Source organism: Anomaloglossus baeobatrachus, chromosome 3 (assembly GCF_048569485.1).
Source record: "Anomaloglossus baeobatrachus isolate aAnoBae1 chromosome 3, aAnoBae1.hap1, whole genome shotgun sequence".
In the NCBI taxonomy this organism is placed as follows: Eukaryota; Metazoa; Chordata; class Amphibia; order Anura; family Aromobatidae; genus Anomaloglossus; species Anomaloglossus baeobatrachus.
This window is the reverse complement of record NC_134355.1, coordinates 416,342,514-416,363,713: the sequence shown is the minus strand read 5'-3', so window position 1 is coordinate 416,363,713 and position 21,200 is coordinate 416,342,514. Positions and strand designations below refer to the sequence as shown.

The 21,200-nt window shown below is 40.9% G+C and overlaps 1 protein-coding gene across 2 annotated transcripts in view; it reads right to left on the bottom strand.

Moving 5' to 3' along the window:
• CSMD1 (CUB and Sushi multiple domains 1) overlaps positions 1-21,200 on the bottom strand; it is a 2,926,925-nt gene that overhangs the window by 1,255,633 nt on the left and 1,650,092 nt on the right. For both annotated transcript variants that reach the window (XM_075340315.1, XM_075340314.1), the window contains exons 6-7: positions 16,498-16,610; positions 2,435-2,512 (exon numbers count right to left, since the gene is read on the bottom strand). In XM_075340315.1, coding sequence (XP_075196430.1) covers positions 2,435-2,512; positions 16,498-16,610 — 191 coding nt within the window. The remainder of the gene's footprint in view (positions 1-2,434; positions 2,513-16,497; positions 16,611-21,200) is intronic.

Here is a 21,200-nt window from a genome sequence, read left to right as displayed (position 1 = left end):
GAAATATAGTCCAGTTCATCCCTACAAACCGACACTTGAAGTCCTCCAAGTTGCATAAACTGTTATTGTTTATTCTGGGCTGTTGTCGTCCATACGTTGTAAGAGAACTGTTTTTTTTACAAAGAAAATTGTTATTCCCCATCTTTGTGTCCCTGGGTTTTCCATAGTGCCATCGTATCTTAATAGTCATAACGACTGCATTTAGTCATTACATAATTATATTTATTCCTCTTTTTTGTTGCTTTTTTTCTATTTTGTGAACAGCCCATTGGGTGGGAAGAAGTGCTCACCCCGCCACCCACTTAAACATCTAGCATATTCAATTCAAGGTTTGGAATAAAGTCACGGAAGTCCTGACTCCTGACAGTCTGCAAATATGTGTATCAGCAAATGACCCTGCAAAGAGGAACAAAGACAGTTCCCCCTATCAAATGCAGGAAAGGGTATTGCTCATGAAGGATTATTAACATTATAGTCTATGGGGCCTAATTATATCATGGTCCTTGGAAGTCATACACTACTCAGTAGACACTAGAGATGAGCAAATAGCATTAAGTGGAATTGAATTCTACTCAAATTTTATAAAAATGTGCTCTCACCAAAACTTTGAATTTTTTTAATTCAATTTTTACCCGATTCAGAGAAATGTTTCTAAACCTTAATATGCTGTTAAAAAAATCATTAAACTCACCTCACTGCTGAACTTTTTGGCCCCATCTTTGCTCATGCCACTCTTTTGATACTCTACATCTTCTGATATCCTAACGCACATGATGGAATTTTTGGGTCTCTCACACTATGCCAGACATTCATGGTACCCAGCATGGTTTTACACAAGTGAACAGAAGATCAACAAGCACATCCTCTCACACCTGTGCACTGTTGACCTCTTGCGCCCTTGCATAGATTTCTCCTGCATTCTATAGCACCTCTAAATATGGCACAATGCGAGAGCCCCAAAAATTCCACCTCAAGTGACAGAGGATCAACAGGTACAACGAGTAATGGATGAACGGTGGTGAGTAGAAAAGTGACTAAAGAGGTAAGTGTTAAGATGAGTATAATTTTTTTTTTAAATCTGGCACTCATGTTGTGGTGTCTGGAGAGACCCAAGAGCATAATTATGAAATTAAATCTGCAATCAAATTTCTAAGAAAAAAACACAGATAGTTGAATTTGAATATTGCCATATTCGCTCATCTCTAGTAGAAATATTTTTGCCTTTATACAACATCATAGCCAACATAATTTTTTTTATATAAGTTTTAAAACAATAAAACATCCTTAATATTTTTGCCATTATTCACAAATGCAAAGTCCTACATCTGGGTAAAACAAATGTAAAAAGCATATGTAGTATGGGAGGAATTAAACTAGGTGATAGCACCAGGGAAAACGACTTGGGCATAATAGTGGATTCCAGATTAAACATTAGCCAACAATGTATAGCTTCAGCTATAAAGGCCAACAATATTCTGGGATGTATGAAGACAAGCATTGAATGTAGATCAAGGGAGGTAATTATTCCCCTATACCCTGCCCTGGTCAGAACCCACCTGGAACACTGTGCACAGTTCTGGGCGCCCCAATTCAAGAAAGACATCAATATATTGGAGCAAGTCCACAGAAGAGCAACCAAGACGGTAGAAGGTCTGCAAACCATGTCATATGAAGAACGTCTAAAAGACCTAGGGATGTTTAGTTTGAAAAAGAGAAGGCTGAGAAAAGACTTAATAGCGGTCTACAATATCTGAAAGGTAGTGACAGTGCAGAGGGAACTACCCTATTCTCATTAGCATAAGGAAGTACAAGCAGCAATGGGATGAAACTTAAAGGAAGGAGATTCAGATTAGACATTAGGAGAAACTTTCTGACAGTGAGGGCAGTTAGGGAGTGGAAAAAGCTACCACGGGAGGAGGTGAGCTCTTCATCAATGGAAATCTTCAAGCAGAAACTGGATAAACATATAGCTGGGATGATTTAGGAAAGCCTGCACTCACAGGGGGTTGGACCCGATGGCCCTTGAGGTCCCTTACAACTCTACCATCTATGATTCTATAATTCTCTTAAAGGCACTTTCTTCTCATTAAACAGTTTTCAAGACTACAGACATAAAAGTAAAATGTTTTACTCAATTTACAAATAATTTAGTAGTACCCAGTCACAGCTAGCAAAACATAGTTTGTCTCTACTTATATCAGCTTGGCCATTTTATTGGCCTGAAAATGTGTTCCAATTGGAGGTAGATTTTATCAAGATATTGCACAATACTTTATAAAAACTGATCACTATTTAGCCATTTAACAGAAAAAATAAAGAAACAGTGGTGTATGTTGTGATTATATCTAACAGTATACTTTTAACATGATGTGGCTCATATAATATAATATGTAAATGAATAGAAATTAATGTTGGGAGGTAGAGGATTACTTACAAACAGAATTCTTGTGGTTGCTTTCTTTGCTTGGCAACATCTTTACACCTCTAGATTTCAGTTCAATGGCCTTTTTTACTGTAAATAAAATAAGAATTGATTAAAACATTTAATGTAGGAGATTAACAAATACAATAATTAGGCTAAACAAAACCCTAAGCATGTACCCTGTTAATTTTATATCCTCTTTTAATTTCACAGTAAATACAAGACATATCATTAGAAAAGGCTAATAGATTCTGTGTGAATAATTTGAAAGGGAGAAGCTATAGTAGCAAACAACACACTGAACTGCAAGCTTCAACAGAGGTCAACTATAATTGCCTTGCTTTTCATAGTAGACCTTATAATTAGAGATGAGCGATGTTCGAGGTTCGCTAATTTTATGTTGGAGTGATTTTGGGGGGTGTTCGAGTCTTTTGACGAACTCGAACGATTTGCTAAACGTTCGGCAGTTTGAGTTACATTCGAGAATGGTTCAATCACCAAAAGCGTGGCTTTTCACAGTAAGTATGTGCGCACCTTGCATATCTGTATACATCCTTTGTCCCCAGCACAATCCCTCTCTCTTTCCTACTCACCGATCACGGGCGTCTCGCTGCACGGCTGTCACAAATCTCCAGCAGCATTTCCTCTTGTGAAAATGGCTGCCGCTTCATTATTCAATTAGTTATTCCGTGCTTTTCCTGCCCACTGGCGCCCATGATTGGTTGCAGTCAGACACGCCCCCACGATGAGTGACAGCTGTCTCACTGCAACCAATCACAGCCGCCGGTGGGCGGGTCTATATCATGCACTAAAATAAATAAATAATAATTAAAAAAAAATGCGGTTTCCCCCATATTTGATACCAGCCAGGATAAATCCACATGGCTGGAGGCTGGTATTGTGAGGAAGGAGAGCACCACGTCATGGGGAGCCCACCACCCTAAGGGCGGCTTTGCACGTTGCGACATCGCACTTGCGATGTCGGTGAGGTCAAATCGAAAGTGACGCACATCCGGCGTCACTTTCGACATCGTACTGTGTAAATGTTAGATGATACGATGAATGAGCGCAAAAACGTCGTTATCATATCATCGTTGCATTCACCGACATTTCCATAATGCTGGTGCCGCGACAGGTATGATGTTGTTCCTCGTTCCTGCGGCAGCACACATCACTGTGTGTGAAGCCGCAGGAGCGAGGAACATCTCCTTACCTGCCGCCGGCGGCTATACAGAAGGAAGGAGGTGGGCGGGATGTTTACATCCTGCTCATCTCCGCCCCTCCGCCGCTATTGGCCGCCTGCCGTGTGACGTCGCTATGATGCCACACGACCCTCCCCCTTACGAAGGAGGCGGGTCGCCAGCCAGAGCGACGGTCGCAGGGCAGGTGAGTGCATGTGAAGCTGGTGTAGCAATAATTTTCGCTACGACAGCTATCACAAGATATCGTACCTGCGACAGGGGCGGGGACTATCGCGTGCGACATCGCAGCATCAGCTTGCAATGTCGCAACGTGCAAAGCCCGCCTAACAATATCAGCCAGCAGCCGCCCGGAATTGCACCATACATTAGATGCGGCAGTCCCGGGACTCTACCCAGCTCATCCCGAATTGCCTTGGTGTGGTGGCAATCGGGGTAATAAGGAGTTAATCATGGCAGGCGTCTCCCCGAGATACCTTCTATGATTAAACTGTAAGTGAAAGAAAATAAACACACACAGCGAAAAATCCTTTATCTGGAATAAAAGACAAAAAACACCTCATTTACCTCTTTATTAATCCCCAAATATCCCTCCAGGTCCAAAGTAATCCACACGACACTGTCAGCTCTGCTACATGAAAATGACAGGGAGTGCTCTGTGTCCTCTCCATGTAGCACCTGAAGTGAATTGGGCTGTCACCAGAGACTTCAGTTTGCAATGCAGAAGTCAAGATTACCAAATCTGCCTATATTTCTCATTAGGGGCACTGGCTGAATGGTTAGAGCTCTTGCCTAAGAAGCTTTAGTTCATGAGTTCAAGTCCTGGCCGTCCCAGGAAAGAATCTAATTTATTTTTAAATTATAATTATAATTTATTTATAATTATAATTTAATTTAATTATACACTGAGGGGAGGATGATGGGGGTTGTAATGCCTGCGTGTGTGCGGTAATGAGTGTGGTACTGCCGGTGTTTGCCAATCCACCCAACCATCAATCCATCCGCCCATCCGCCCATCCGCCCATCCATCCGCCCATCCATCCATCCTTGCAGCTGAACAATCTGCTTCTAGATTATCTACTGCAGTATAGAGCTAAAGATTATCAAATCTGCCTATGCTTCTTATAAGAGCCAGTGTCTCAATGAGTAGAGCACTCACCTAACAAGCATTACTTCATGAGTTCAAGTCCTGGCTGCCCTGGTAAAGAATTTAATTTATTTTAAATTATATATATTATTTATTTATAATTAAAATTTAATTTAATTATGCACTGAGGGGAGGAGGCGGACATCAGCTGTGAACCGCGAGACACACCTCTAAAATCAGAGCAATTCATGGAATGAGGCGGCATTGCTCTCTCCTCTCTCTCTTTTCTCTCTTCTCTCTCCTCTCTCTCTCCCTCTCTTTCTCTCTCTAACTTTCTCTTTTTCTCTCTCTCTCTTTCTTTCTCTCTTTCTCTCTTTTTCTCTCTCTCTCTCCCTCTCTGTCTCCTCTCTCTATTTCTCTCTTTTCCGCTCTCTTTTTCTCTCTCTCTCTTTTTCTCTATTTTTCTCTCTCTCTTTTTCTCAGTCTCTCTTTTTTCTCTTTTTCCCTCTCTCTCTTTCTCCTCTCTCTTCTCTCTCTCTTCTCTCTCGCTCTCCTCTCTCATCTCTCTCTCTTCTCTCTCTCTTCTCTCCTCTTCTCTCTCCTCTTCTCTCTCCTCTTCTCTCCCTTTCTTTTCTCTCTTTCTCCCTCTCTCTCCTCTCTCTTCTCACTCATCTCTCTCTTTTCTCTCTCTCTCCTTTCTCTCTTCTCTCTGTCACTCTTCTCTCTCATCTCTCTCTCTCTCCTCTCTCTTCTCTACTCTCTCTCTCTCTCTCTCTCCTCTTTTCTTTCTTTTTTCTCTCTTTTCTCTCTCTTTTCTCTCTCTTTCTCTATCTTCTCTGTCTCTCTCTTCTGTCTCTCTCTTCTGTCTCTCTCTTCTGTCTCTCTCTTCTGTCTCATGCTCTCTCAGACCTGGCGATGATCAGCTGATGTGGTCACCTGACGGAATCAGCTGACACTATAAGTCGAGAGGTGAAGCTGGCTTTTTACCGCCCGGCTGGCTAAACTACCAGCTGATGCTGTCGGACAGGAGTCTGCACTGAAGTGTGTAGTTTTTGTTTTGCACTGATGCATCAACTGATTGTATAAAAGCTGTTTATACAATCAGCTGCTGGGTCATGTGATTCAGGCCCTTGAACCTGACACATCATCTGATCGCTTTGCCTTCCAGCAAACCGATCAGATGATATTGGATCCGGATTGGACAGCGCGGGGTCCTTGACCAAGGATTACTGTGGAGGAGGGTTCTTTATTTCAATAAAGATATAGTCACTAATTGTGTTTTGTTTTATTTCTAATAAAAATATTTTTCTGTGTGTTGTGTTTTTTTTTATCTGTACTAGAAATTCATGGTGGCCGTGTGTAATATTGGCATGACACCATGAATTTCGGGCTTAGGGCCAGTTGATAATATAAAGCTAGCCCTAACCCCATATTACCCAGTGAGCCACCCATCACCAGGACAGCTGGAAGAGTTGGATACAGCGCCAGAAGATGGTGCTTCTATGAATGCGCCATTTTCTGAGGTGGCTGCGGACTGCAGGGGTGCCCAGAAAGCTTGGACACCCTGAGCTGCAGATTCCAATCACCAGCTGACTAGTTGTACCTGGCTAGACACAAAAATTGGGCGAAGCCCACGTCATATGTTTTAATTATTTCATGAAATTCATGAAATAATTAAAAAAAAGGGCTTCCCTATATTTTTGGCTCCCAGCCGGGTACAAATAGTCAGCTGGAGGTTGGGGGCAGCCTGTAGCTGCCTGCTGTACCTGGCTAGCATACAAAAACATGGTGAAACCCACGCAATTTTTTTGGGAGGGGCAAAAAACTCCTGCATACAGTCCTGGATGGAGTATGCTGAGCCTTGTAGTTCTGCAGCTGCTGTCTGCTGCCTGTCTGTATAGAGGAGAGCAGACAGCAGCTGCAGAACTACAAGGCTCAGCATTCTCCATCCAGGGCTGTATGCAGGAGTTTTTTGCCCTCCAACTAAATGACTTGGGCTTCGCCATATCATTGTATGCTAGCCAGATACAGCAGGCAGGTACAGCTGCCCTCAGGACCCCAGCTGCCTATTTGTACCCTGATGGGAACTAAAAAAATAGGGAAGCCCTTTTTTTAATTAGTTCATGAATTTCATGAAATAATGAAAAAAAAAAATCGACATGAGCTTCGCCCCATTTTTGTGTCCAGCCAAGTACAACAAGGCAACTGGCGATTGAAATCCGCAGCACAGGTTGGTTCGAGGTTTCTGGGCCCCTCTGCTGCGAATTACAGTCCGCAGTCGCCCCAGAAAATGGCACTTTCATTCGCTGTATCCAACTCTTCCAGCAGCCCTAAAGCCCAGTGGCTTGCTCGGTAATAATGAGTTAATACTAGCTTTGTTTTACTAGCTAGTATTAAGCCAGAGATTCTTAATGTCAGGCAAGTTTAACCCGGCCATTAAGAATCTCCAATAACGGGTTAAAAAAAAGACACCACACAGGGAAAAAATACTTTAATAGAAATAAATACACAGACAGAGACTCCATGTTTATTACTCCCTCTCATCCCTCCATGATCCCTCCATGATCCATGGTCTTCTGTCTTCTTTCTCCTTCAACCCATGCAGCTCTGCTACATCAGACAGCACTGCAGGGGAGGAAGACGCTGTTGCTCCGCGTGCAGTCTATTCACTCAGTGAGTGAGCAGAAGCTGCGTGCTGTGAGCGGTGACATCACCGCTGACAGGCGGGTTGCATGTGGCATCTAGTCCTTGAATGTGGGCTGACTCTAAAGAGCGCCCACATGCATGGACGGGAAAGCTGACCATGTGCCAGAGCATTTTGCCGGTACACGGAGATGCTGGAACGATCACCGCGTACTGGAGAGATGCACTGACAGGACCTAGTATAACATCTAGCCATGTGACCAGTCTGTAGCCAATGAGATAATAGACATGTGAGTGGTCACTTGCTATTTTGACATCACGATAGGTCCTATCATCAGTGCTGGTTACCGGGAAGACGCAGTGATTATCGGAAGGAAAAGCGTCGGGAGACAGAGTGCAGGACGCGTCGCGGGGACCTGTAAGTGTTATGGCAATGTTTATTAACTGTATGTGTACATGGATAATGTGTTTTTATATGTTTGTGTTTGCCTCCCATTATTTTCAATGGGGTTTGAGTGGTTCGTCGAACATTCATCGAACGGAGCCTCCGTTCGACGAACCGAACCGAACTCGAACGCTAGGGGGGGGGTGGCTCATCTCTACTTATAATGCATTTAAAACCTGACTGAGAAAGAGGATGATTTTGTCCTTTAAAAAGTCATTTAAAAGCTAAATTGGCACATCTGTTTTTCTGATCTGTGTCTTGTACATTTGAAAGATGGCCAAGTAGAATGGAACAATTAACACATCCAATTTTTTAAACAGATTCATGCTCCTAGCATGTTACTCCTTTCCAATACTAAACATGCACCATACATTAAAAGTACCAGCCATTTAAAAGAGATGGCATCTTTTTGTAATAGAGGATATCAGAAATTGCTTCCAGTACTGCACCTTAACCATTTTAATGTAATTTTCATTCACTGACAGTGGCAGTTTAGCAACATATGATCATGTTTTTAAACTGCCACTGTGAGTGAATGAAAATTCTTTAAAATGGTTAAAAACATGATCATCGATGCTCATGCTTTGGTGCACATCAAGCCAGCATGACATAGTAGCAGTTGCCTATAAAAGGTTGCTGAGGATCCGTAATATAATCCATAACATAATCCTTTAGTTGCTCCAACAAAAATCTTTCTTCCTCTACTACATAAAGTTGGGACTGATTAAAAACTTTTTGAAAGCCATGGCAAAGACACATTTATAAGGATTCCAGTACATTTCACAGAAATTCTACAGCACTTCATCAGTAAAACTGAAGGAAGGGGTATTTGTTGGTCCTCAGATCAGAGAGCTTGTGAGAGATGATGTGTTTGAAGGAACTCTAAATGATAAGGACTGAGATCTTGGAAAAGCTTCAAGTGGATCTGTGAAAACTTCTTAGAAAAAATAAATCTCCAGAATATGTTGAAGGTGTTGAGGAACTGCTAAATGCATACACATCTCTGAAAATGCACTTTTTGCATTCACATTTAATTTCTTCCCTCAAAATCTTGGGGATGTAAGGGGTGAACAAGGCGAGCGGTGTTACCAGGACATTAAAGTAATGGAACACCGCTACCAGGGTTTTTGGAATGACTCAATGATGGCAGATTACTGTTTGATGTTGTATAGGGACAACCCTGAAAAATCGTATCAATGACTGTCTAATGTCAAGCACTTTTAATTTCTGTTCATATTTGGCATGTGAAATTATTTTGGTTCAATAAAAACTGTTTTGTAGGGTGAAACATTTTTTTCTGATATCTAGATTACTATTGTCTTAATGTCGGCAGTATATTTCTTATACCTTATCATAATGATGCTGCTCCATGGAGACTATACGTGCTAAAAAAACCCCTATATACCGTATTTTTCGGACTGTAAGAGGCACTGGACCGGACTGTAAGACGCACCCTGGTTTTAGAGGAGGAAAATAGGAAAATAAAATTTTAATTAAAAAATGTGGTCGTAACACACTCTTATGGGGAGAGGATCTGCTGTTATGGGGGTAATGTCCCCAAATTCTCTACTAAGGTTCCCCAGCCTGGTAATGATCCTCCTGCCTTGTATATGATCCTTGTATATATATGTCCCTTATCCTGGATATTTCCATCCTGCTATATACCTCCATCCTGGTATAGCCTCCATCCTGCTACATAGCGTGATCCTGGTATATGCCCTTATCCTGTTATATACTGCCATGCTGCTATATACCGCCATCCTGCTATATACCCCCATCCTGCTATATACCCTCATCCATCCTGCTATATACCCCCATCCAACCTTCTATATACCCCATCCATCCTGCTATATACCCCATCTTGCTATATACCTCCATCCTGCTATATACACCCATCCATTCCTGCTATATACCCCCATCCATATTGCTATATACCCCCATCCATCCTGCTATATACCCCATTCAGATATACACCCCCATCCATCCTGATATATACCCCCATCCATCCTGATATATACCCACATCCATCCTGATATATACCCCCAACCTGCTAGATGGCCTGTATCCTATGGCACACAAAAAAAAATAAACGTTTATGCTCATCTTTCCTCACTCCATGCAGCATCACTCCTCCTCTTGTCAGTGTCGGCAGCAGAGTCGCTGACCTGTCTGGAGCCGGCCATGGTCTGTTCTGTCCGTGGCTGTGCGTGAACACGTGAGCACAGCGATGACGTCATCGCTGTGCACACCGCTAGTCTCCACACAGCCGCGTCCGGCACAGACAGGAGGACGGGGCGATGCTGCAGGGATCGTGGCCAGTGAGTATACTGATTCACTGCAGCCCGCGCTGATGATGATGCACGGGGGGCAGTGAATACAACCGTACATGATCACTCCAGGCTGTAGTTGCCAGGGGTGATCTTGCGGGCCGGCTGTTAATTATGCGCGCATCCCTGCCCATCATACCGCCCAACTGTCAGCATCGGCTTCAGCGCTGAGGGATGATGGATGGGAGGATGGGCGTGCATATAAAATGAGTGAGCCCACGTGGTCACGACAGGCTGCTACAACCTGCTCGTGCCACCGATGACCCGCTCCACCGCAGCAACCTCATTCCCCGCAGCCACATTTGGACTATAGGATGCAACCCCCACTTTCCCCCAATAATTAAGGGAAAAAAGTGCGTCTTATAGTCTGAAAAATACGGTACATTTTTGAAATCAGGACATAAAGCTGATTCAGAAGAGTCAAAGTCACCTGCGATGATCACAACATTTTTTTTTTTTGTAGACCCATATGCTAAACAATTGTCTGTGAAATTTATGCATGTGATAGACAAGATGATTGTATATAAATTGAAGGAAGTTTAATGCTCAAAGCTCTAGAGAATATGGGGCATATTTAAAACATTGTTACCCTTTTGCTTGTCACTGTGTGTGTGTATATATATATATATATATATATATATATATATATATATATATATATATAATTTATCTATACTGGCTAACTTGGTACAAAGATATACCTTACATATATATATATATATATATATATATATATATATATATATATATATATATATATATATATATATATATATATATATATATATATACATATACACGAGATATATATAGAAGGAGAGTGACACAGAGAGAGAGAAAGAGAGAGAGAAACAGATAGATTATTGTCATGTCAGAAAAAGTCTGATCTATTAATGTCTAAAATAAATGAAGCTATGCAGTGAATATTTTTGGAAGAAGTGGATGAATAATGGATGCAAGAGAAGATCATCTGGATATAATTAAAATTAAACGACACTGATGAGCAAAAGTGTAACAATGTTTTGAACTTTTGACTTTCAGGCCCCATATCCCACCATTCAGTACAACTTCAAATGTGAAACTGCCTTTATTTTATAGACAATATAAAATTGGCTATCTCACACATAAATTTGACTTTCAGTTATATAGCATATGATTAGTTATGCAGATTTTGCCATGTCACTGCATTGCCACTGTTTTGCTACCTAAAAATCTAAATTTTAAATTTTATTATTTTATTAATTATTTGTAAATCCACCTTTGGCTTTTAACACTGCCTGAATCCTTGTGGGCATGCTCCTAATCAGATTCAGACATATCTCAAACAAAATTTGATCCCAGGTCTTCTACACATTCCCAATGTTAATGCTTACTGGTTGACTCACTTGGGTATACAGTATATACAGCTTTCTCTTCAACACTACTATTCAATTTAGTTGGGATGCACGCTTACTCACCTCTATGTCCTGCACTCCTCCACATGGGTGCTTCTTTCTTCCCCCTCCTGGGGCCTGTGCACACAGCACAAGTCCTCTGAAAGTGCTCCTAGGGTGTGTAGGTGCACCACTGTCCTTGTCTTAAAGAGGCAGAATTCCAAAGAAGTGCTTATCAGCATATCGCTGAGAGGTACTGGTGCTTAAGGCACTCTCCCACTAGGGGAGGGCCTGATTAACACTCATGTTCAGTTAGTTAGTAGTTCTTTGCCCTAGCTAGCTAGTTGTCAGGTCCCCTTGTCCACCTTGTCCTGTCTGTACCTGGTTCCTATCCATCCTGTCCTGCTTGTACCTGCTTCCAGTACATCCTGCCCAGTTGGCACCTGGCTTCAGCTATCCAGGTGGTCCCTGTGTAAACTAGAGACTCAGCTTGTCTGTTCCATTGTCCATCCCTGACCTGTGGGTCAGCTGCCACAGTCCCGGTCTTTAACCTGGGAGTAGAACCTTGTGCCCGCTTTGCGGTGGGCGCTTAGTCAAGCTCCTCCCATTAAAGGATAAGCATGGGCTCACCCTGGGGTCAGTGGGGTCCACTTCAGCTCGTCACTTTGTCATCTCCTGCAGTGAACGTTACAAGTTCTATTACAACAATATGTATATATAATCAGTTTTCTACTTTAAAAATATATATTAGCAATATTCTTGCTATATATTTTATTTTCCCTTTATGTAAACTTTTTTTATATTGCCAATTTATTTTATGCTTGATAGTAATAAAAATCCAGGTAACTACTGAAACACAATTGATTAGTAACACAGGATAATTTTATTAATTACTGCCAGGATAGGTTTTTTTAAACCTAAACTATATATTGGATGCAAATGACTGTAATATCTTTAATGAAGTAAATTCCATTTTTCTAAGTTGAACTGTAAACAGCAAAACCTCATTCTTTCACAATGCATTGGTATTGCTAATCTATATTGCGACATAATTGAATTTCTATATTTGTGAACTAAATAATCAAGTGTATCAAGCAATGTACATTGGCTTCAAGGAAGGATATTAAGGTGAATCCCAAATGCCAACAATATATCTCTCATAATGAGAACCCTGGGGAAATGTTCTTTGTTCATTCTTGACCCTTACAGAATAAAATAGTTATACTTTTTATGTGAAACATTACTTTTGGAGTATTATTCACTCTCATTCCTTGAGAAAATAGCAAATGTGCTAAGAAATTATTAAAATTATTTACTTGATGAATAATAAATAGTATGTGAATCATCTGGCAACTGACTGAATATTAAAAAAAAACAGTTTGAATTATTTTTTTTATCCTAAATCTGTTTATTTAATGTCATAATCACATTTTTTCTAATATACTTTAATTAAAAAGACTCATTCCCTCACCACTCTATCTAAATGCTTCTTTTTTTTTACTACATCCAGTGTGATGACTCTGTTTGAAAAAACCCAGTACATGCTCGGATACTGAATTGAGTCATCATCAGAGGGGCTCTATTTTTGATAACCAGCCCCAGCTGTCTGCTTTACTTGCACTGGATATAAAAAAAAATGGACCCCACATATATATATTTTTTTATTTTTCCCATATCCATATTTGTTTGCAGGGCAATTGTGCTGCACTTACTCCCATTTTGATTCCATTTGCATCATTCAAGCCCTTACTACAACCATTTTACAGCCATTTTAAAGCACCAAAGATGGACACAGTGATCCTGAATATCCATGGGTCTGCTCATTGCTTATTATAATTAATAAGCACTAAAAGTTGAGCTTAATGCATACAGTGCAATTTCAAAACCACCAAAGTTTTGATTGTGGAGTCTAACAGAAAAGCACAGTACTTTAAAAGCAAAGCCCTAATGAAAGTAATTAAAATCCCCCCCAGCAAAAACAAAAGATAGCGTAGCAAAAAAAAGGCAACAGTATTTACCTGCTCAGGTCAAAGAAAGTAATGCCCTGGCAGGGTGATACAGTCCCCTTGTGATAGTGGAGGCAACACAAGTGCAAAATACCGATGAGACAACTACTAACAGTCTAGATTGCACACAAATAAGGCTTGCCTAAGATGCTGCTCACACACATGTAGGGCACAGTGTCTATAGCCTATTAATGATGCCCCTAGTTATAGATTAAGCAGGCTGCTTAGAACATTTACCACTGGAACAAACACCCTAAATTGCTATCTATCAATTAACGTGAAGAGAGATGTTGTCATGGGTGTGTCACGTGTGACAGTCATGTGGTTTATGGCCATAGAACGACGCAGTGTTTCCATTGTTCCTGCTGTCAGTATTCATTGGTATACGTAGATTTCCTGCTGGATTCATCTCTCTTCCCTTTGGACGTAGCAGAAGCTCAACTTCCACCCAGTTGTTGATCATCAGTATTCCCTTGGTGTTTAAATACCCCTTCCTTCCTTAGGACTGGTGCTTGTGATATTTTTCAGTTTCGTCAAGCATTGGTTTCAAGCAGGTGGTTTTTAGTCCTCTGTGGTATCATTGCTGAAAACACTGCTGAACTTCTACCCAGGTCATCTAATGATAAGTAGTTCATGCATTTTCCCCTGTGTGTCCCCCTTCTATAGTTGTTTAGTGACAAAGAGCTCATCCCATCCATTCCCTTTTTAGGGCCCAGCAATAGGGATGCCTAGGGTCAGGTATCCGGCTCGGCGTATAGGTGCGGAACCTATCTAGGGTGGTGAGGGACCCCAGAGACAAGCAGTAGGTTCGATCAGGGGTCAACATCTTCCCATTCCCTAGACACAGGGTTTCACTTCTCTTTCGCCGTGTGCTTGGTACTACCCTGTACCTAGCATGACAGATGTCAGAAATAGTTGCATATTTGTCTTACAGTGAAAGGGGCTGCCAGAAAATAAAAAATAGTTTTTATTGTGAGTCAGTAACTTTAATGAAAAATAAGGTACCTGGTATTGTAGAACAAACTCTTCAGAAAAAAGAGAGATTAAATTTAACAGTTAAATACCCCTATACAAAATAGTGTGCACTCACCCAGGATATAATTCATCGAGATTTTCAGCCACAAAAGTTAGCAACTGTCAAGTATGAGTGCTTTTTTCCTCTAGGCGTGAAAAAATCTACACTTGCACAGCACTCTCCTGACATTTGGATGCTAGGTGAAAAAATAAATACATGACACTCGCTTGAAACTGTTCAACTTTTCTAGCTAAAAATCTGGACAATTTTATAAACACTAATGTGAGAGCACCCTAAAGGCCCCGTTACATGTAGCAACATCGCTAATGAGATATTGCTGGGGTCATGGAATTCGTGACGCACATCTGGCCTCGTTAGCAACGTCGTTACATGTGACACCTAAGAGTGACCGCTAACGATCAAAAATACTCACCTAATCGTTGATCATTGACACGTCGTTCATTTTCAAAATATCGTTGCTCATGCTGGACGCAGGTTGTTCGTCGTTCCTGAGGCAGCACACATTGCTACGCGTGACACCCCGGGAGCGACGGAAAACAGCGTTCCTGCATCTACCAGCAACGAGGTGGGAATGACGTGAATACGGCTGCTCTCCGCCCCTCCGCTTCTATTGGTGGCCCGCTGATTGACGTTGCTGTGATGCCGCATGAACCGCCCCCTTAAAAAAGAGGTTATTCGCCGCCCACACCGGCGTCGCTAGGAAGGTAAGTCAGTTTCCTAGCCATATTGTTCACCATGGGCAGCGATTTGCCCGTGACGCACAAACGACGGGGGTGGATGTGATCGCTAGCAACATAGCTAGCGATATCACAGCGTGTAAAGCAGCCTTTAGACTAACAGCTGGAGAGTCTGCCAATATAAACAAGTTCAGATGAAAGTCTAATGTGAATCGGCACTTCCAACTCCAGCATGTCCAGGTTAGACTTCAGATTCTTTTGTTCTCTAAAACTTTAGCCATCGGCAGAGATATCTGGAAGCTACTCTGTCATAAAGAACACAGGAGAAAGAGTGCTCTAGTATGTAGGAGAGTCATACAGTTGCCAACGCAAGGTTGCCAATGCAAACATAGTTTTGCCGTAAGCTATATAGAAGTGTAAGGGAGGCTTAAAATCCATTGCCCAGTAATGTATGTGTAGACATATGTATATAATTATAGTTGCCTAACATGCACTATGTATTACTAAACATCCACAGTCATTACATAATACACATTTGTTTTTTTTTTAAAGTCTGTAATAGCATATTTAATTTTTTATAAAACTTGCTATCTTAACAGTATAGATTTCTCAGACTCAGGATCACATTGGTGGAAGTCTACTTACTTGAATAGAAATGAGTTACATTGCGTTAGACACTATAAAATGGATCATGTCACTAACATCCACACTAATTTGAACCTCCCACTCCCTAATCCAAGACTTCCAGAGTTGCACCAAACCTCTGGAACGCTCTACCCCAAGAAGTTAGGACAAATCACAACTTACTCAGGTTCAGATGCTCCCTAAAAACGCATCTTTTTAGGGCGGCCTATCACACTCTCTAGCCAAACTAATTTCACATAATCCCTCTACAACTTCTCAGAACATAACCCCACGTCAAACTCCATGGCACCCAAATGTATCTCAAGGCTCTGGCCTATTGGTCCAGGAAGCCATTATCTATCCCCCATTTCCTTGAGATGGCTGGATTGTTATTGTAAATAAGCACTTGTACCTTGCCCCTCCCCCATCTTATTGTAGATTGTAAGCTCTCACGAGCAGGGTTGCCTTTTTTCCCTTTAAATATTGTATCTTCTATAATTGTTACTTGTTTGTATATGTTTATGTATATGATATGTATATGTATATGAGCCTCCTGAATTGTAAAGCACTGCGGAATATGTTGGCGCTATAGAAATAAAGATTATTATTATTATTTAAGTAAAGAAGCTTGTACAGTATATTAAACAGTAATGCATACCTTGGAATTGGGCATTAAATCCTTTTCTTCTGTGGTTACTATCTGATGTAAAATGAAGACGCAGCCAATTTTTATTGCTTATAACAGGAGATGGCAGGCTCATCCCTGTTAACCTGCAAAGAAAAAAAGGGGTATATATAAGTAAAGGCAAACAGGACATGTTTTTTTCACAAAATAAGATTTTTATGTGAAAAAATAAATAATAATAGATGTGGAATTTATTAATAACACAAATTATCACTAATAATATTAATAAAAATTACTATTTTTATTTAATAGCTATAATAATATTAATTATAAAATAGTATAAACAATAAACAGATGGTAAATGTTTAAGCTTAGGAAAAATATGCAAATATACCTGTGTTTCTAATTGTTTACAAAATTATGCCACCACACAGAATATTATACAGTAATTATTTTTTTATCTTTCCTATCTCTTTACAACACAGTTGTGTGGATGCTTCTAGGGCATATTGCGAGCAGGACTACTAATGTAAAGCATTGCTCTGATTCCTCGCCCCAATCAAAAGCCATTTTTCCTGTATTTACAGATGCTTGAATATATTGTTGATTACAAGGTGTAAGGATGTACCCCAATTACTTCCTGAATATAAAGGTTTAATTAAGCCCCCGTCACAATTTAACGACTTACCAGCGGTCACGAAAATGATGCGACCTGATAAGGATCTCTGGTAAGTCGCTGGGAGGTTGCTGGTGAGATGTCACACAGTCAGACCTTACAAACGATGCAGTAATGATGAGCGACCTTTATAACGATGAGCGACCTGTATAACGATGAGCGACCTGTTAGGAGGTTATTGTTAGGTGTCAAACACAGCAATGCGTCCTGCCCAGCAGGACATCACCTTTGAAGAAAATGGTCCGGACCATTCGGCGATGACTAGCGATCTCACAGCAAAAGCTTGATCGCTAATAGGTGTCACACATAACGAGATCGCTGGCAAGATCGTTACTGCGTCACAGAAACGGTGATGGAGCAACAATCTCGTTAGCGATCTCGTTGTGTGTGATGGGACTCATCCATAGAACGACTGGTGGCACTAAGCAGCCGCCAATATATAAACCTTTACAGATCAGTGGTCATTTCTTAGCTTATTTACACAGGCAGATCAAAGTGAATGATGCACACTTAACTATTTGTAACAGACCTCTCTATGCATATAGGCTGCCATAGTGCTTAGCAGTATGAGTCCTGTTTACACAGGTTTATGCACCACGCCTATTTACACAGAAAGATAATTGTGAAATGGGTGTTCTGGAAAACGCTTGTGGACTATAATACTTCAGTGTAAGTGCACATTAAGTAGTGTAATTGTTCCCTGACATCAAACAAAAAGTAAAATGAAAAAAAACACAGAGGCGCTCCAATGCATGAGTCTGTCTGGCTGAGGACAATGTGAATCCTCCGTGAAAAGGCTCACCTATAGCAGTTGCGCTAATAAGGCACAGCTCTAGGTTCCACTTTAGGCCTGTTTCACACATCAGTGTAAAACACAGACGTTTTTCACTGACGTGTTAAAAACACATATGTCCCTCCATGTGCAGTGATTCACGGCACACGTGGGTTGTTCATGTGCAATCTAAGAGACATGATCCGTCACTGCACATGGCAATAAACTCACCTGTCCCCGCTCCTGCTGTTTGTGGTGCTGAACTCTTCAGCTCTTCTGTGTTTCTGCCAACGCTGCATCTACTTCTGGGTCATGAATATGTATGAGAATAAGCAGCCGACTCTGAAGCAGCAAAGACAAGCAGCGCTGGAGAAAGTCAGTTAAAAATTCTTTTCATTTTCAATGTCTGTGTTTTTCTGCTATGTGTTTCATGGACCACACCATAGTGTGGTCTGTGGGACATCAGTGATGCCAGAAAAAATGGACATATCTCCATGCGGCAATCACGGACACGCGTGTACGCCACATGGAGACACGGTCAGTGAAAAATCATCTATGTGAGCGTAGACCCATTGATTTTAACGGGTCTGCATATGTCCGTGATTCTGGTACGTATAAAAACTAGCACATACGTACCAGAATCACTGACGTGTAAAAGATGACTTAGAGAAATTGGCTGCTGCTTTATTGCTTGCTACACCCCAGTGGAAGAGGTATACAATATGAAAATCCCACTAACCTTTGGGATCAAACTAAATTAATTATTTCAGGTATTCATTATATAATTACAATTTTTTTTTCATTTGGGAATATGATCTACTGGCAGGTTAAGTTAGGAGATGTTAAGGTTTAGTGTACATTTGTAAATGTACTGAATTATAGTTAAACTGCATATGAAAAGAAACTGGAGTGTCATGACTATTTTTAATAGAACTATTTTGTTGTATTACCTTCTTCCTCACTTGCTGAATAGTTTTACCTATGAATAGAAGAGGGCAAGGACATCTCGCTAAGAAATAAATTTACCCCTTTCATGTAGTACAGTTGAGTAGTTTATTGAATCATTCAGCTTTTGAGACTGTTTAGTAGTTGGCATGTATCTACATGTTTTACCTTGCCCACATTATTGTGATCCCATTGTAAAATGTGAACCAATTGTTTTCCAAAAGAAATCCACTGCATATATGCCAATATTGTATTTGATGCTACTATAAAACATCTCCACATCAAGACTTTTAAGGAATGTGCCAGTAGAAATCAAAACATTTTGTAATTTCAAGATATTGTCTAGTGTCTCTTAAATTTGCGGGAAGTGCAAATCTTGTACACATAAATGCTCGTTTGATCTGTAATGTTGTCATTCCTCATGACAATGGGCCTATCTGGGAAATTTTTTTAATTGTTTGAATTTTATACACTCATTATTTCCTCCATCATTATATATTGATGGTATCCCAGGGTGCTATCTTTAGTACATGAAGATAAGCATTAGCTACTGAACATATGCTGCAAAAATGTCATGGGCATGACATGGTAACCAGGAGTATAGGCATCTAGACTGACCCTCAAGCTAGAGGCCTCTTATCTGTCCCTTGTTCCAGAGGTAGTCTTGATGAATGCTAGGTCTGGACTGCCAGCATGGCCCTAACTCCTGAGGAACCCTGGTCTAACACCGCCTTTCATCCACCCTATGGGATGAGCTGGGACAAGAGTAAAGAATCCCATAGATACTGACAGACAGGGGGAAATCAAAGCTCAAACTCACTGCAAGCACACACAGGGGAAAAAACAATACATGCTCAGGGAGAAATAAAGTACAGAGACAAAATAAACAAAAAACAAAGATATTTCCACAGTACACCAAATAGCATACAACTGTTCACCAACAACTGGGTCACCACGGAGAACGACCGATAACACTGTAGCAGAGCTGAAGCTATCTTCGACATGTATGGCTAAAGGGGGCTTTACACGGAGCGACATCGCTAACGATATCACTAGCGATGGTACCCGCCCCCGTCGTTTGTGCGTCATGGGCAAATCGCTGCCCATGGCGTACAATCTTGCTTGTCCATGTCACAAGTACAGGCCTCCCTAATGATGTCGCTGTGGGCGGTGAACAATCTCCCCTAAAAGAAGGAGGTTCGTTCGGTGTCACAGCGACATCACAGAGCGGGCTGCCAATAGAAGCGGAGGGGTGGAGAGCAGCCGCATCTCCGTTACTCCCACCTCGGTGCTCATTGAGGACACATGTACGCTGTAGTTCGTCATTCCCGAGGTGTCACACATAGCGATGGGTGCTGCCACAGGAATGATGAACAACCTGCGTCCTCAACAACCAACAATGTTTGGAAAATGAATGACGTGTCAACGATGGACGATTTGGTTAGTATTTTCCATTGTTAACGGCCACTCATTGGTGTCACATGAAGCGACGTCGCTAACGATGCCGGATGTGCGTCACGAAATCCGTGACCCCGGGGATATATCGTTAGATACATTGTTGCGTGTAACGGGGCCTTAAGTTCCACAATTTTATAAATGTCAGAGGTGGCTGTGATAGGACGTCAACAACTTGTGACCCCAGTAGTCATTTACCAGCCATCAGGAATTAACTCCTGCTAAACCGAAGACAAGAGAGAACAAACAGTCGACACCCAACACTGGCTGAGCAACTAAGAAGCATCAGGTTGACTGAAAGACAATTCAATGTGATAGAGTCTTTAGTCGCCATGACAATAAACTAATAATGAAAAATGTAGATTATTTTAACCCATTATCCTACTAAAGGAACTATTTTAATATAATGCATTAAAACTTAAGTTTTATTGACCTATTAGAAAAAGGTTATTTTTAGCAGAGCTAACATCTAACAAGCAAAAAATACACCATGAGCATGGTCAAGTGGCATACCACCTACACATTCACTATTTACAAAGACAAGAAAAGCCTTTTCAGTATTGAAAACCTACTTCCTGAACTTTGAAAGGGCTGATAATGAATCATTAGTATTTAAACATCAGAAAAGTAAAAGCTGTAATTTATGGAAAAAAAATAGAATAAAATGGCAGACTGCTGCCAAATCGGGACCATGTAATTTTACAAGTGACCAAAAATGAAGTCCCAGTGCAAAATGACAAGTTATTTTTGGATATGTTAAGGATTTTAAAAACATATTACTGAGGACTTGGTAAAAAAATTCTATAAAATTTATACAAGGGAGCATTTTAGTACTAATCACAATAAACTTGTATATATTACAAAGAAAGAAACCAACAAATAAAAGTA